The sequence below is a fragment of the Desmodus rotundus genome, chromosome 1, assembly GCF_022682495.2.
Source record: "Desmodus rotundus isolate HL8 chromosome 1, HLdesRot8A.1, whole genome shotgun sequence".
Classification (NCBI taxonomy): domain Eukaryota; kingdom Metazoa; phylum Chordata; class Mammalia; order Chiroptera; family Phyllostomidae; genus Desmodus; species Desmodus rotundus.
Window position 1 is genome coordinate 96,168,781 of NC_071387.1, and position 14,905 is coordinate 96,183,685.

Here is a 14,905-nt window from a genome sequence, read left to right on the forward strand (position 1 = left end):
CCGGGGGACAAGTCTTGTGGCTTCCAATCGCTTGAGCACATTTAGAATCAGTAAGGACGCATTCCAGCGTCTGCCATCCTTGTGACATCATTGCGTCCCAGCGACACCATCTTTAGCGTAGCACCTCGAAGCAAAGTTTCTCTTCCGGTATTCCTTGGGACGGCAGCCCGTGTCGTTACGATCCCTGGGCGCGGGGTGCGCCGGGAGTTGTAGTTCCAGCGGACATAGTTTTACCTAGTCTCCGGAAGTGAAGGCGTGAGAAACTGGGTTGAACCGTCTCGGGGTAGCGGGACTCCGGTGCTGAGGCACTGCTCCCGGGGCCTATCATGAACGGGCCGGCGGATAGCGAGGTGGACTACAAGAAGAAATACCGGAACCTGAAACGGAAGCTCAAGTTCCTCATCTACGTGAGAGACTGGGGGCGGGGAGGGGTGAGCTGTCGCGGGGTTCTCGGCCCCTTGACGGACCACCGCCCACTCAGTGCGCACCTTGACTGTGATACAGGAACACGAGTGCTTTCAGGAGGAACTGAGGAAGGCACAGAGGAAGTTGCTGAAGGTGTCCCGAGACAAGAGGTGAGACGCTGGGTGGAGGGGCGAGGGAGAGAAGGGAGGCTTGCGGGTAATGAGGCTCCTCTGGCTCAACTTTCGGACCCCATCCGGGAATGGGGTCACAAAATGCATGATGCCTGTCCTGGAGCTGTTGCTAGGATCCAACGGGCCAGCTAGAAGGGACAACGGCCCAGAAGACCATTGTTGAGGTTTGAATGAATACTCTTGTTCTGCCTGCGTTTTTCCTCAGTTTCCTTCTAGACCGACTTCTGCAGTACGAGAACGTGGACGAAGACTCTTCTGGTGAGCAAGGCCATGAAAAACTGGTGGAGGACATGGTTCCCGGCACTTCAGCAAGCTTCGTGGGCCCCTCCTTTGAGTCTGCGGAGGCTGATGACAGTTTCCAGTGGTTCTTAAGCCTAGTTGCTTGCCCTCCACCTCTCCCATTCTTTCAGTCAAGTATTTATTGAACATCTACTATGTTTTAATCACTGCCCTTTGCGCAGTAGATACTGTGGTGACCAAGGTAGTCGAAGTCTCTTGGAATTTATATTCTGGTTGAGGGTAATAAGTAAGCAAGAAATTAGGATTTTAGATTTGAAAGGAATAAAATCAGGGTTATGTGGTAGTCATTGGGGTAGACCAGGGATTGATAAACTTTCTCTGTAAAGGGCCAGATAACAAATATTTTAGGCTTTGCCAAACATACAGCCTTCGTCACAACTACTCAGTTCTGCTGTTGTAGTGCCAAAGCAGTGTAAATGCTAATGTAAATAAATGAGCGTGGCTGTGTTTCAGTAAAACTGTACTTACGGACACTGAAATATGAATTTCATACAATTTTTGTCATAAAATACTTTATTTGGGTTCTTTTCCCCAGCCATTTGAAAATGTAAAGGCTATTCCTAGTTTGCTGACCATATAAGAGCCAATGGCAGGCAATTTCTCAATAAGGTGCTCAAGAAAGGTCTGTCACAGAAAGCAGTGTTTGAGCCGGGACCCACGTAAGAAGAAGAGACCAATCCTAGAAGATGTAAGTGAGAAATGTCCAGGCAGAGGGACTAATACAATGCAAATACTCTGAGGTAACGGAAGGTCAGGTTGTCTGAAGAGCAGAAGGGCTAAAATATATAAAGCAGTGCTCTCAAACTTTTTTTCGAGACACTGTTTACAATCAGTAATATGTTTTCCATCACAACCAAGTCCCTAAGTACACAAGAATTAATGAAACAATGTTCAGATCACTATACACAACTTTTTCTCATACTTTTTAGACTGCTTTTTCTTTATCTCATTGAGTGCTGGTTGCAAACCAATAAATTGATTTCATGACCTACTAATGAGTTAAGACACACAGTTTGAAAAAGCCCTGCATTTGGCATTTGTGTCCCTGTTCCAGGGTGGGACCCTCAGAAGCCTTCTCACATACAGTCACCTCTCTCTATGGTACCCTTAAACATTGGTCTAAAGCAGGGTCAGGAAACAACATTCAGCCAAGCTGCTTGCTTTTGTAAATAAGGTTTTAATGGAACACACAACACCATTTACTTACATGTTATAGGAGGATAGTAGATGATAAATGAGGTCAGAGAAGTTGGTAGAAACCAGCACATGCAGGCCATGGCAAAATGTTTGGCTGTTATTTCTCATTGCCTTCTTGTCCCTTCCCTGAGGTATTCCAATTAACGCCCTGCTCTAGAGGGGTTTCAGGATAGGAAGCACGAGGGAACCAGCATGTTCACGGTCAGTGTGGTAAATCTAAGGAGTAAGAGCTACACATGGAAGCCATGACTTACATCCTGGAGAAGCCCACAGTCTGCTGTGGGAAATACCCACACGTGAAACATTTTAGCACAGTGTGAGGAGAATCCTGAAAAGTGAGAGTAGAGTTCTAAAAGAACCAGCAATTAACTGGGCCTGAAGGATTTCAGGAGACTTCTTAGAGAGGTGGCATTAAATTGTGCTTTTTTTTTTTTCTTTTTCAGTTACAATTGACATGCAACATTATATTAGTTTCGGGTGTACAGTAGTGATTAGACATGTATATTAATTTGTGTTTTAAAGGGTATATCTGAGCCAGGAGATTGATAAAGGCATACATCACATCTAGCGGTTGTCAAATGAATGATGGACCTTCTAAGCAGAGGCACAGAACTGGGAAATTAAAATTTTTTTGAGGAAATTGACTGGCACGATGTGAAGTGTACAGTTTGGTTGGGAAGTCAGAAAGGTAGGTTGAGGCCACATTCAGGAGCATTTCAGATGTGATCAGGTTTGTTTTAGGTCATTCTGGAGTTGGAGTGGATAGTGTGCTGTAGGAGCGCTGAGATTGCTTAGGTGAGTTTGACACCACAAGGTGATGGCTTGACCTTGTGGCAGTTGGAATGGGAGGCAGTGGGTAAAGGTAGGAGAGATTTAAGAGGTAGATTAACAGGACCCTGCATATAGGGAGTGGAGCAGAGGCAGATGAAGGAAGCTTAGAGACAAATAAGGAGAGTGACGTAAAATGTTCAAGGAGTCAAATACCTGGGTTCAAGTCCAGCCCTACAACTTACTCTCAGCCTCAGTGACCTCATCTGGAAAGTGGAGGTGAGGTGCTCACCTTCCTTCCTGGATGGTTACGAAGACGAGGAAGGGCAGTGAACGTAAAGTGCCTGGTCGGAGTCTGGCATGTAGTAAGTGCTTGACCTATGTGCTGTCGTGGAGGAGCTTGGGCAGGAAGTGTTCATAGAAGTCAGTTGTAAAGCGCATTTTCAGGAGCTGGGGGGAATGTGTAGGCTCCCCAGAATAGTTGTGCACACCAACCGGAGAATCAGAGTCCCTGGAGCCCTTCCATAGAGTTGAAATTATACTCTTTTGCGGTAGACAGGAACCTCCCCCACTGACCTGCCCTCCCCCCCTCACAGACTCAGATGCCACTGCATCTTCAGATAACAGCGAGACTGAGGGGACACCCAAGTTGTCAGACACGCCAGCCCCCAAGAGGTGAGAAGAAGCCACCATTCTTCTCTGGGGATGGGGTTGGGGGGCACCCGGGCCTCCTAGCTGCGTCTGACCCCCTCTCCTGTCCTTTCTCTAGGAAGAGAAGCCCTCCGATGGGGGGTGCCCCATCTCCCTCCAGCCTCTCTCTGCCTCCTTCAACAGGGTTTCCCCTTCAGGCCTCCGGGGCCCCCTCCCCATACCTGAGCTCGGTGAGTTGGGGTCAAGGATTGGAAATGGTAACTACGATACCTGGGAAGAAGGTGGGCATCATTTGGGCAGAGGGGCCAGACCTCAGGGTGAAGCCAGCCCAGCTCCGGGGACATCAGTCTGGGTGTGGCCAGCAAGCATCCCTTAGAGGGGTGTGAGTCAGGGCTGCCCAGTTCTCTCTGGTGTAGGAATGGGGGACATATGACTGAGGAGAGCAGACCCCAGGACAAAGTCCTGCTGCTGTCCCATCCCCTTCTGTTCTCAGAAGCCACACTCATTACCATCTCTTGTTTTTCCATTCTTCTTCCTATTTGCATTTTTTCCCTTCACTCCCCACCCATCCATTCCATTTCCCATCTCCATCCCCCCACTCCCACCTGCAGCTGGCTTCCCCTCCGTACCCCCCATTCCCTTCTGACTACCTGGCCCTGCAGCTGCCCGAGCCCAGCCCCCTGAGGCCCAAGCGGGAGAAACGGCCCCGCCTGCCCCGGAAACTCAAGGTACCCTGATTTGGGGACGTTAGGGAGGGGCAGAATGGCAGGAGGATAACCCTTTGAGGGAGGCTTAAGACAGGCTGGGGCCTGTCCAAGAATTCCGAAGGATTGATTTGGGGCTGCTGGGGGCCCAGCCCAGGGCTAGGTACTGAGGGGCGGGTTAGAGAAGCCCTGGCTTACAGGCTGGATGCGGAGATAAACCAGAGGCAGAACCAGCCTGGGGGTACTCAGTGAAGATGCCTAGGGTCCCACCCTTACACTGCTGCAGTGTGACTGGGGGCCAGGCTCATTTCCACAGGTGTCCTGTGATGCCAGGCAGCCCCAGAGGAAGGGGTGGAGTTACGGGACCTAGAATCAAGTCAAGGCTGCACCAATTAAAACTATGGGACCTTGAGCAGGGCTCTTTCACCCTCTAGGTATCAGATTCCGTGTCTATAAAGCGAGCGATCAAACTACATGTCGTCAACAAGTGTTTACGGAGTGTCTGCTCTGTACCAGGCCTGCTCTGGGTGCAGTAGTGAACAAAGCAGACAAATCTCTGCCTTTGTGGGGCTGGCATTTTAGCAAGATAGGCAGAAGATAGCGAGATAAATAGGTATTAGTGCAGAAAAATGAAGTCAGGTAAAGAGGATGGGATGCACAATAGTAGATGGGGGCTGATACTTGTGGTTGGATGGTCTGGGATGTTATTTGGTCAGAGACTTAAATGATGAGAACAAGCCAGATGGCTTTCTGGGAAAGTATTTCAGTCAGGAAGAATCACCAGTGCAAAGACCCCGAGGGCTGGGGTTGGTGTGCGTATTTGGCTTGTTCAAGGGTCAGGAAGGAGTCCAGTGTGGTTGGATGAAAGTCAGAAGGGGATAATGATCAGAGAGCAGGTCAGGGAAGTAACTGAGGGCAAGCTTGTGTAGGGCCTTACAGGCGTGTGAAGACTTTGGCTTGCACCACGAATGAATAGGGAGCCTTTGGACAGACTGGGCAGAGAGAGAATCTGATCTGATTTCCATGTTAACCAAAGTGCTGACATTGCCGTGTGGAGAATAGACGGGAGAGGGAGGGGATTGGGTCAGGACAGAAATTGGGAGACCAGTGAGGAGGCTGCTGCAATAAATCAAACAGCAGTAGAGGGTAGAAAGTGGATCATGGGTCTATTTCAAAAATGAGCCACAGGAACACTAGTGTGAGCTATGAGACGGAAGTCAAGGATGACACCAGGGCTTTTAGCCTGGGCAACTGGAGAAGGAAGGGCTGGGAGGAGCAGGTTTGGGAGAGAGGAGGAGTACGGTTTTGGACATGCTGAGATACTGTCTGGAAATGCCAACAAGACAACTGGGTAATGTGAGCCTGGGGCCCGTGGGGTACGCACTTGGAAGTCATCCATGTGGAAGTGGACGTGTTCAGCAGGTGAGAGAATGGACGGAGTAGAGAAGAGGTCTGCGCAGTTAGCACCAGAGGACACGAGGACACGGAAGGCAGCGCCCTACAGCTCTGAGTCAAAGTGGAATAGGTACCAGGATGAACAGCTCTCGAGTTGGGTGGGCTGCTGACTTAAGATTCTGGAGCCAGAAGTGAAGTGGGGTGCAGTGTTTATGGTGGTGCTGCGGGTGGGTTCTAGAGTTTGTATCCAAGCTCTGCCACCTACTCCCTGTGTGACCTTGGCCCTCAAGCCTGAGAAGTGGGTAGGTAATGGGTGATACATACTGATCCTTCACTCTACTTAGTAGGCAGGTTTTTGCTTCTGGCCTATAGGGCAGGATGGTGGAGATGGCATAGGTCAGAAAAGCCTGGAGCTGAGGGGTAGAGGTGTGGTGTGGCGTGGGCATGGTGGTTTGAGATTTTCTGAGGTGTTGGGTCCTACAGTAGAGGAGTGTTGGGGAGCTAAGTTCTGGACATACAGGAGAGAAAATGTTGGTAGGGAGAGAATCCCAATCAATTGCTGTGTTTGGGGAAAGCCTCGAGGAGGAGGTAGCATTTGAGCACAGGGTAAGTGAGATTCGGATATCGGGCTGAGGCAGTGGTGGAAGGAAGACAAAGTTGTTTGGGCTGAAGAAGGAGCGGTAAGAAAGAACTACTTTGGAAAGAAAGATAAGATAGGGTGGGATCAGAGAAAGCTTTGATGCCCAGAACCTGGAGGGTCTGTGAAGGGAGTGGGGGTCACTGAAGTTCATGGGTGACTTGGCGTGAGGAGACTGGTGGGAGCAAGTCTCAGGAGAGGAGGGCACGCTGTGAAGACTGAAGCAGGTCAGTTAAGAGCCTGAGCCTCAGTCAGACTTGGCTGGGTTTGAATCCCAGCTCCTTCGTGTGACTTGGGTATGTTTTTAACTTAAGCTTCCTCTTCATGGGGTCATGGGGTCATTGTCATGATAAAAGTTGTTGAGGAGAGAAAATTTAGCCCAGCGCCTATTCCCTAGTAAGCCATAGATAAACCCTGGCTGCTGTTGGTCCCCTGAGGAGGCCCTGGGGTGAGCCGAGAAGCATGTTAGCACGTGGGAACTAGAGTAGGGATCCAGAGTAGGAGCCAGCAGAGGGCACAGTCCTCATGTCGCTGTTTTTTTTTTCAGTTGTGCATGTGTGTCTGCTCCTATACATACACATGCGTGCCTGGTGCTGGGTGCCAGGGTGCTGTTCAGAGCTGAGTCTCCAGTATCCTCAGTCCTGGCAGACACCTGTACCCTGAGGTGTTGGTCCTCATTAAAACCCCCCTCTGGCCCTCCATGCTATCCCAGGAACAGCAGCAAGGGTGGGGGCTCTTTGAGAAGCAGAGAGTAGGCCATGAGGGCTGAAGGGGTTAAAGCAATCACAAGGGCCACTGTGAAGGCCACACATAAGCATTTCCTGCTAACCTGGCAGGGGTGGGGCTGGAGGGTTGGGCAGGACAGAGGCCACTTCCCAGCTTCAAAGGACAAAAGCAGGACTTCTGACAAAGAGAAAAGAACATTCCAGGTGGAGGGACTGGCCCGCTGTCAGGCATGCAGCACTGCCTGTCCCAGGGTCAGTAAGGAGCCTGTGGCCCTCAGGCGGAGGATTGACAAGCTCAGGTTTGTGTTTTAGAGAGGTCACTCTGGCTGCAGTGTGAAGGAGGAGCCGGATCTGGGACAGGCTGAAGGCAGGGAATCCCGTTAGGAGGCTGGTACCGTAGTCCAGGTGAGCTCAGAGGAGGGCCTGACCTAGGCCAGTGACTGTGGGGATCCCCAGGAGGGGCCCAGCCCAGATGTAAGAAGCCTCACATAGCAGCAGGGAGTAAAAACCCTAGGACACCTTCCACCAAACCAGTGAGTCCCACAGTAGGAGGAAGGAGCGGAGGCCGGTGGTGGCAAGTGGTGTTGGAGGTGCCCAGAGGCAGGCAGGCAGGCAGGCAGGCACTCCAGGCTTATTCCGACTCTGGCTCTCAGGGTCAACTGCCATCACAGGGGCTGCTGAGGTTCCACCCTGGTGAGGGCAGGGCCCAGTGTTTCACTCCTAGTTTCCTATAAGCCCCACCACCACCCTCATCACCACCTCCATCACTACCCCGTACCCCCAGGCCCTTGCTGGTTTGAGACTCTGAAGGGACTAAGGTGGGCAGGCCCCCTGATTCCAGCATGGCTGGCCCAGCTATGTCCAGTACCCTTTGAATGAGCTTTTGCTCCTTCCCCATCCCCCAGCATTGCCTTAAAGGGGCAGTGCCAGCCTCCTGGAGATCCCATTCCTCCCTGACAGCCCTTCCCTGTGTTTCTTCCCTCCTTGCTGCAGATGACGGTGGGACCCCCCGACTGCCCTGTGGGAGGGCCGCTGACCTTCCCCAGCCGGGGTTCTGGGGCTGGGGTGGGGGCAGCCCTGACCCCACTGCCACCCCCTAAGATGCCCCCTCCCACAATCCTGAGCGCAGTCCCTCAGCAGATGTTCAGCGATGCAGGCAGCGGGGATGACGCCCTGGATGGGGATGATGACCTGGTGATCGACATCCCGGAGTGACCCCCAACCCCACCTCAGCCCCTGTCCAGTACCCCCCGTGTCAGCACACATGAGCCCCGAGCTTCCACAGAGACATTTATTGACGCCCAGTTGCCATGCTGCGGCCACTGACAATCAGAAAAGGTGTAAACATGCACAAATATTCCCTGGAAGGGGGGCCCTCACACCCTGGCCCCATCCTGGGGGGGGGTGGGTTTATATGAGTGGCTGGGAACACCTGCCACCTCTGGGAGAGTCAGAGACCCTGCAGTGTGCCCCCCGTACTCCCCCCCTGTTTAAAAGGGCAGCTGTACAGGGCTAGGTGTTGTGTTCAGTTTTGTTTTGTTTGTTAAATGAAGATTCTTTATTAAAGGAGTGGCTCTGTTTTGGTTTTTGTCCTTTTCTTTTTGGAAACTTTGTCCTCCTTCAAACCCCTCCTAATCCGACCTCCTCCTTGTGGGTGGAGGGGACCGGGCAGCATGGAGAGGCAGGAGAGAGGAGCAGCAGCCGGGACCTGGGGCCTGGGGCAGGGGCCCTGGCGGGACTCCAGCTGCAGGTGTGCACAGGTTGGGTGGTTTGCATATTTGCATGTAGTAGCGAGTCAGGCAGGAGGAAGTTTGCATATGTGAATATAGATCTTCACAGTCCCTCACAAGAAGACAGACCCACAGTCACAGAGACTCTCACAAAATAAGACAGGTAGTGTGGGGTAGGGCATCCACCCCGTGTAAACGTGCAACACACTCGTGCGACAGGTGGGTACTGGACCCGGCCCCAAGGGGCCAATGCTGGGCAGCTGTTCCACTCCTCAGGCTGAGGGCAGAGCCCCAGCTGCAGGGGGCAGTTCGCTGGTCAAGGTGTGCCAGCGCTCCAGGGCTGTATCTGGCTGCTGCAGACAGTCACTCCAGTGCTTCTGGGCCTCTCCCCGGGCGCCTGGCCCCAGGGACACGCCACCTGTGGAGCAGTAGAGGCCAAATCAGAGCCCCATCTCATGCCAGCCAGCCCTCCACCACCACCACCCAGCAGGCTCCTCCCTCACCTATGAAGTCGTTGGATTTGCCAATGTCATAGTCCCAGACTGTGACTTCCAGAGTCTTGGTGGCCAGAGCTGAGAGCTCCATCTCATAGAAAAACTCCTGGGACAGGGCAAACCACACCTTCCATGAGGCGTTGCCCTACCCCATCAGCCCCCCACACCGTGATTTCTTGTCCCTGCCCTATTTACCTCATTAAACTCTGGGTTGAGAGTCTTCTTCTTCACACCTGTTTTATGCTTGGATTTCTTATCCACATCCGGCCTCAGGTACCTGCCAAGGAGGTGGGGCAGGGGTGGAGAGCTGAGTGGTCAGGGATAAGCCAGTCCCCAGAGGAGGAGGAGGCAAGGGTCAGGCTTTCTGGGGAGGGGAGGGCTAGCCTCAGGGCAGGGGGAGGGCTCACGTCTTGACATAGGGGTCAGAGTAGCCGTTGACATCCATGGCAGCCAAGTGCGCACAGCGCACGATGCCCACCAGCAGCCCCCGGCGAGGTGAGCTATAGCTGAGGCTCAGCAGGATGCGCCCTCGCTCTTCCAGCAGCCCAGGTCCCTGTTGCACCTGCTCCAGCTTCAGGGCAGATACAGGGGTCAGCCTGCATCTTTACCACCTCCCACCCAGACTGGTGGTCCCTGTGAGGTGCCTTACCTCCTTCAGGTAACAGGAGATGCCCCTCAGCGCCGCTGACATGGAAGATGGTGAAGCCAGCTGAGAGGGCAAAGAAAAGGTTCTGGAAAGCTGGCCTCCCCAGGCCCCCTCCCCTTGGCACCCTACAGCCCCACACGGACCGGGACCTGGCGCTCAAGGCAGATATTAAAATGCTTCTTCTGTGAAGGCTTGAGGCGGCGGAGGGGCACGCGGATCTCCCCGATGAACTCATTGTGGCTCAGCTTGTCCTCATCACACACGGAGATCCTGGCGGGCAACTGCAAGGTCAGGGTCCCTGGGGTACCTGAGCCCCACTCCAGTAGGAAGGACCTCTGAGAAACCTGAGCACCTGAGGCTGGTCTTGCTCTCCCTTAAATACTCTACACCTCACCTGTAACATGGGCTGTCTCACAGGCTGCGTGGTGAGCACCAGGCCTAGCATCTGAGAAGGACGCTTTGATATGCCGTTTCTCTGCCCCTCACTTTACAGCCGCCCAGTCTGTGCCTGGTCCATCAGGATCGGCTCAGCTGCTTCAGGAAGCCCTCACAGATCTTGAGGACCCTCCCCGTCCTTCCTCCATTCAGGGTCTGTGGACAGGGTCCTACTGAATGTGCGTAGGGTGTGCATTGGTGGATGCGGGTCACGGATTCAGGGTGTAAGAGCTGGAAGGGCCTTGAGGAACCTTGGGCAGTCAGACAAAGTAACCACACCAGCTCTGGAGCTGCTGTCCTGTTCTGCATGGGGCAGGGAGCTGGCCTAGGAGAAACTCGTGAGGCCAGAGATAAGAAATGGTTGCTTTTACTTCCATCATCCCCTTCTGCAGCCCCTGCACTTCCTTCTGCTGTGACACTCTTGAGTAGCTGTGTTGTGTAGGAGTGTTTAATTCCCAGTGCTTCCACTTACTAGCAACTGTGTGACCTTGGGCAAGTCAGCCTCCTGAAGCCTCAGTTCCTATCTATAAAATGGAGATAATGATTACCAACCTCCTAAAGCTGTTATGAGGATCAAGTGAAATGTAGAAATGTAAAGATGCATAACCCAGGGCTGGGTACTACTAAGCACTCAGAAAATGACTGAATCCTCATTCTCTAGCATCTGACATATGGGGCCAGTCTTTCTGCCTCTCTCCTCCCCTCCAGTCCACCTCACACCCAGCACCAAGGTGATCTCTCTAGAACACAGCCCTGACTATATCCTACCCTGATGCAAACTCTTCCACGGCTCCCTATTGCCAAAAAAACCCAAAGTTCTCTCAGGAGCCTAGGTTTTGCTGCCCTTCTTCCCCGCCAGGGACTATTCTCCCCACAGCTCCACCTCCCGGAATGACTGAGCAAGTTTCCTGGCCCTAAGACTTCACTCCTTAGAGATGTCAGGAGGACACAGACAACAGAACGGGCAGACCTTCATTGCATAGGTCTGACTTAGTCAGGAGCTTTGAAAAGGGCTGTTGGTGACCAGAGAAAGCTTTCTGGATGCAGCAGAAACTCAAATGATGAGTGGGATTTAGGGTGGCAGAAAAGAAGCAGGAAGCAGGGAGCGCTTTTCAGGTAGAAGAGATAACAGGCAAAGGTTAGGAGTGATGAACCTAACCGGTGAGAAGAGCGCAGTCCCCATTGGAGGAGCAGAAGGGGATATTTTGGGGACAGGAACACCACAGAAACATTTTGGCCTGCTGCCAAAGGGGACGGGGGTCCACTGACCGTACTTGAGCGTCTGAGAGGGGATTAACGGGGAAGTAGATCAACCAAAGAAGGTTCCAATGACAGCTGCCCCAGAGGAGGTGCTGCTCTGGAACCCTTGGTAGCAGGGAGGCTGGGTCCCTCACCTGAGCACCTTGTGGCTGATGTCATCATCCGTGATTCCACTGTATGTCAGGTCCTCGTTCCACACGGGATTCAGAGTGTTCCTCTGAGTCTTGGTTTTTAGCTTGTTGGCCTGAGATGTGGGGATGAAGGTTCTCAATACATGAACCCTAGACCCACAGAGGCTGAAAGCAAGGAAGACTAGGGTCAGACCCACAAGCTGGGTCTGGCTCGAGTGGGAGGAAGCTATTACCTTGCAGGCTCCAGGCAGTAGGTGCAGCTTGACGTAGGGGTCAGCCAGGCCATTGAAATCCATGGGCTTGAGGCCCTGGAGAGGTGTGGAGGGCAGAGGGCTGTGAGCTCTCAGCCCTCCCTCTGCAGAGTGGATCCTTAAGGTGTGGAGAGCCAAGAAGAAGGGTACTTGGAGGGAGTGGGGCATGGGGAGGGGGGCAGGGGTCTAGCCTGGAGAAAGGAAGGGAGGATGGAAACCCACCCCTGCGACATGTGGAGGCAAACAGGGCTGGGGCTTGGGAGGTAGGGAGTACCCACCTTGGCCCTGAGGATACTACAATGCAAAGTGCAGGAGGCCTGGTCGTAGAGAAGGTCAAACTCCAGCGTGCCCAGGGCAGCTGGAGAAGAGAGAAGAGTCAGTGTGCAAAGACAGCTGTGTGAGAGACCAGTGGGCAGGCCGGCTGTGTGTGCTGGCTGTGAAGGTGTGTGTCTGTGTCTGTCAGGCTGCAAGTGTGTGTGGTCTGGGCTCCTGGCTGGGCTGCAACGGGGGCCGTGTGGGTGGTTGTCTCAGCAGAAATATTGAATACTGAGCCTTGCTGAAGCTGTAATCTCCACACTGACTGCAGCTGTAGTGGCAGTGCCCCTGTTGCCTTTCCCCATACACCCCCCCACACACGGCAGGGCTCCCCCGCTTTCCCACAAGCCTGGAGGCCCCCATTAGCATCCTGGCCCTTTGAGCCCCTAGACTCACTGGCATCATCCGAGTCATAGCTGTCCACCTCAGCTCCATCCTCAGGCGTGGTGGCTCCAAGGAGGGCTGCAGGGGGGGCCAGGGCCAGGGGGACCAGCCGAGCAGGGGTCTCCCCAAAGCTCCCGCAGCCCCCTTCAGGTCCTGGTCCCCGGCGGGGGAAGTAGTCAGAGATTTGTCGGATGGGCCGGATGGGCCCAGGGCACACGTTGATGGCCATGTGCTCCTGGATGTTGATGGTCATGCGATCGCCCCTGCGGCCCCTCATGCAGCACTCCTGTCTGGGAGGAGGGGGGTTCAAGTGCCTGAGCCCACTGCCGACTCCTTATGCCCACGGTCTGCTGGCTAAGGGCCAGTTGGAAACCTCCACAGTCTCTGGCCTCCCTTCTAGGTGTGGAGGGAGAGGTCAGCCTGTGCCAGCGGATGGGCAGGCAAGAGGCCTGGGTCCTGCAGACCCCCAGCTGTGCTCCACAGGGACTGGGCTGCCAACTCACCCCCCCCCCCCAACAACCGCACATAGGTCCTGGCTCCACCTCAGCGTTGCCCACTTACCTCCAGATTGCCTCTTTGTCATCTTCCCAGCTCCTGCCCCTCATTCTGGGCTTCTGTCCGACCCTGGGCCCTGCCTACTCCCAGAAGCCGCCCCACAGGTCTCCTCTGTCTCTCTGAAGCTCTGTCCATCATCCTTCTGCAGCAGGCTCTTACCTGGTCCGGGTGTCACCCACCCCTCTAGACATTCACTTCCCACTCTCCATTCAGTCCCAGGATCTGCCTGTCTGCCTCGTCCCCCACCCGCTACAGCCCCGGCTGAGATCCCCCTCCTAAGATGCCTCTTCCTGACATTGGCTCTCAAGAGGAGCCAGAAATTGCAGCCTCAAGCGAGCTAAAAACCCCCATAGGCACACGCAGGCTAACGCACACACCCTCACCCTCGCCCCCGGAGACAGCCCCTTGCACCTGTCTCAGTGCTTCCAACAGGTGCCCAAGCACTGGGGGACGACGGGTGCAAACTGGGCGGTGGTGATTCCCAAGGTGGCCAGCGAGAAGAGCGTGGAGTCCGGCTGTGCGCGCGGAGAGGGAGGGAGAGCCGGAGAAAGTGCGGGAGGAGGGGGTGAGTGAGGTGGAGATGCGGAGGCAGCCGGCACCGCGGGGGGGCAGGGAGGGACGAACTGGGCTGGGGAGGGGACGGACTCTCCCGCCGGCGCCCGCCAGGGCACACTTAGGAAGCACACGAGTGCATGCAGACAAGTCACGAGCACGCAGGCTAGCACCGCATCTTGCACGGGCACTCCCGCCCACACGCCCGTGCCCACGTGTGCACTCGCACACACATGCACAAACCCAGACACACGCTGACACACTCACCTCGGAAAACTAGCATACACACACTCGCAAACACACGAGCTCACTGCGTCACCAGGAACCAATAGTGAGAATTGCCCGGTGTTCCCTAACTCCACCCCGGAGACACAGCTCCCGCCCCTGGCCCCGAGCGGAGCCCACAGTGCCCACTCCCTCGCTTTCTCCTTCCTTCCCTCCAGCCTCCAGGACCAGTCCACTCGCCTAGTTGCCATGGCGACGCCTGCGCTCTCTCACGCGCTGTCTCTCTCTCCCTCTCCCCCCCTTCACCCCCCTTCCTCTTCTATGCAACACACGCCCCTCCCCAACAGAGAGTTGCGGTTGGGGGAGGAGGGCTTCTGGTCCTCCACGCCCCTTGTCTTTAGAGGCGGGGCTTGAGGGGCGGGGCTTGGAGTTACACAGTGACCCAGGGTCCCGAAGGGCAAGGAGTTCTGGAACGACTCCTTTCGCAGGCCTGGGATCTCAGGGTCCCCAAGCCCAGCTGGGGAATCTCAGTCTGAGGGAGGAGAAAGAAGTCCGAGGCCATGACTTTCCCACGCCTCCTCCCTTTGGTTGTTCAGGTGTGTCTCTTGTGACCCAATCCTCCCCCAAGGGCGTGCGTCCCTTTCTCAGGGAAAGCTTCCCCTTGGAAATCTACGTCTCCTCACCCCCACCCCCTACCGCCTCCCTTTCTGTCCCTCCAGGGCCAGAGGGGCGTCAGCTTCTCACTGAATGCCCAGGAGCACTGCAGTCCTTCCTCAGCAGTCTGCCTTTTCTCACCTGGACCCTGAAACCTGCCCGTCTAACCCCAGCCTATGATCTTTGCTCTCCTTTGCCCCAAACTTGCCATCCCCCAAAGTCCTCACCGTGGCCTCCAAGGCCCCTCAGTCCAAGATCCTGACTTGTCTGAGCTCATCACTGGGCTCCGCGCGCTGGCTC

The 14,905-nt window shown here is 54.6% G+C and overlaps 2 protein-coding genes across 4 annotated transcripts; one reads left to right on the forward strand and one right to left on the reverse strand.

Annotated features, from left to right (window-relative positions):
* Positions 1-128: 128 nt before the first annotated feature.
* INO80E (INO80 complex subunit E) lies at positions 129-8,552 on the forward strand. 2 transcript variants are annotated; one of them, XM_024560541.3, is made up of 7 exons: positions 129-407; positions 505-575; positions 802-854; positions 3,458-3,536; positions 3,631-3,742; positions 4,124-4,240; positions 7,967-8,552. In XM_024560541.3, the coding sequence occupies exons 1-7, from the start codon at positions 327-329 to the stop codon at positions 8,186-8,188; spliced, it is 735 nt and encodes a 244-aa protein (XP_024416309.2). In that variant the 5' UTR covers positions 129-326; the 3' UTR covers positions 8,189-8,552. The 2 variants fall into 2 exon arrangements, with proteins under 2 accessions (XP_024416309.2, XP_024416311.2); XM_024560543.3 differs by lacking the exon at positions 4,124-4,240.
* A 25-nt stretch (positions 8,553-8,577) lies between these two features.
* On the reverse strand, positions 8,578-14,123 carry DOC2A (double C2 domain alpha). 2 transcript variants are annotated; one of them, XM_045195325.2, is made up of 12 exons: positions 13,994-14,123; positions 13,586-13,689; positions 12,632-12,909; positions 12,199-12,278; positions 11,903-11,977; positions 11,673-11,782; positions 9,987-10,113; positions 9,847-9,906; positions 9,605-9,768; positions 9,393-9,474; positions 9,207-9,303; positions 8,578-9,121 (listed from the first exon to the last, which is right to left on the reverse strand). In XM_045195325.2, the coding sequence occupies exons 3-12, from the start codon at positions 12,894-12,896 to the stop codon at positions 8,976-8,978; spliced, it is 1,206 nt and encodes a 401-aa protein (XP_045051260.1). In that variant the 5' UTR covers positions 12,897-12,909; positions 13,586-13,689; positions 13,994-14,123; the 3' UTR covers positions 8,578-8,975. The 2 variants fall into 2 exon arrangements, with proteins under 2 accessions (XP_045051260.1, XP_024416316.1); XM_024560548.3 differs by having other exon boundaries at positions 13,586-14,123.
* Positions 14,124-14,905: the final 782 nt, after the last annotated feature.

Excerpts from the sequence above, each read along its gene's own strand:
- INO80E (XM_024560541.3), top strand. The coding sequence starts at position 327 with ATGAACGGGCCGGCGGATAGCGAGGTGGACTACAAGAAGAAATACCGG. Across the intron at positions 576-801 it reads AAGGTGTCCCGAGACAAGAG|TTTCCTTCTAGACCGACTTC; the intron begins GTGAGACGCTGG and ends GTTTTTCCTCAG. Across the intron at positions 3,743-4,123 it reads CCTCCCCATACCTGAGCTCG|CTGGCTTCCCCTCCGTACCC; the intron begins GTGAGTTGGGGT and ends TCCCACCTGCAG.
- DOC2A (XM_045195325.2), bottom strand. The coding sequence starts at position 12,896 with ATGAGGGGCCGCAGGGGCGATCGCATGACCATCAACATCCAGGAGCAC. Across the intron at positions 11,978-12,198 it reads GTAGTATCCTCAGGGCCAAG|GGCCTCAAGCCCATGGATTT; the intron begins GTGGGTACTCCC and ends ACACCTCTCCAG. Across the intron at positions 10,114-11,672 it reads ATCAGCCACAAGGTGCTCAG|GATCTCCGTGTGTGATGAGG; the intron begins GTGAGGGACCCA and ends GTTGCCCGCCAG.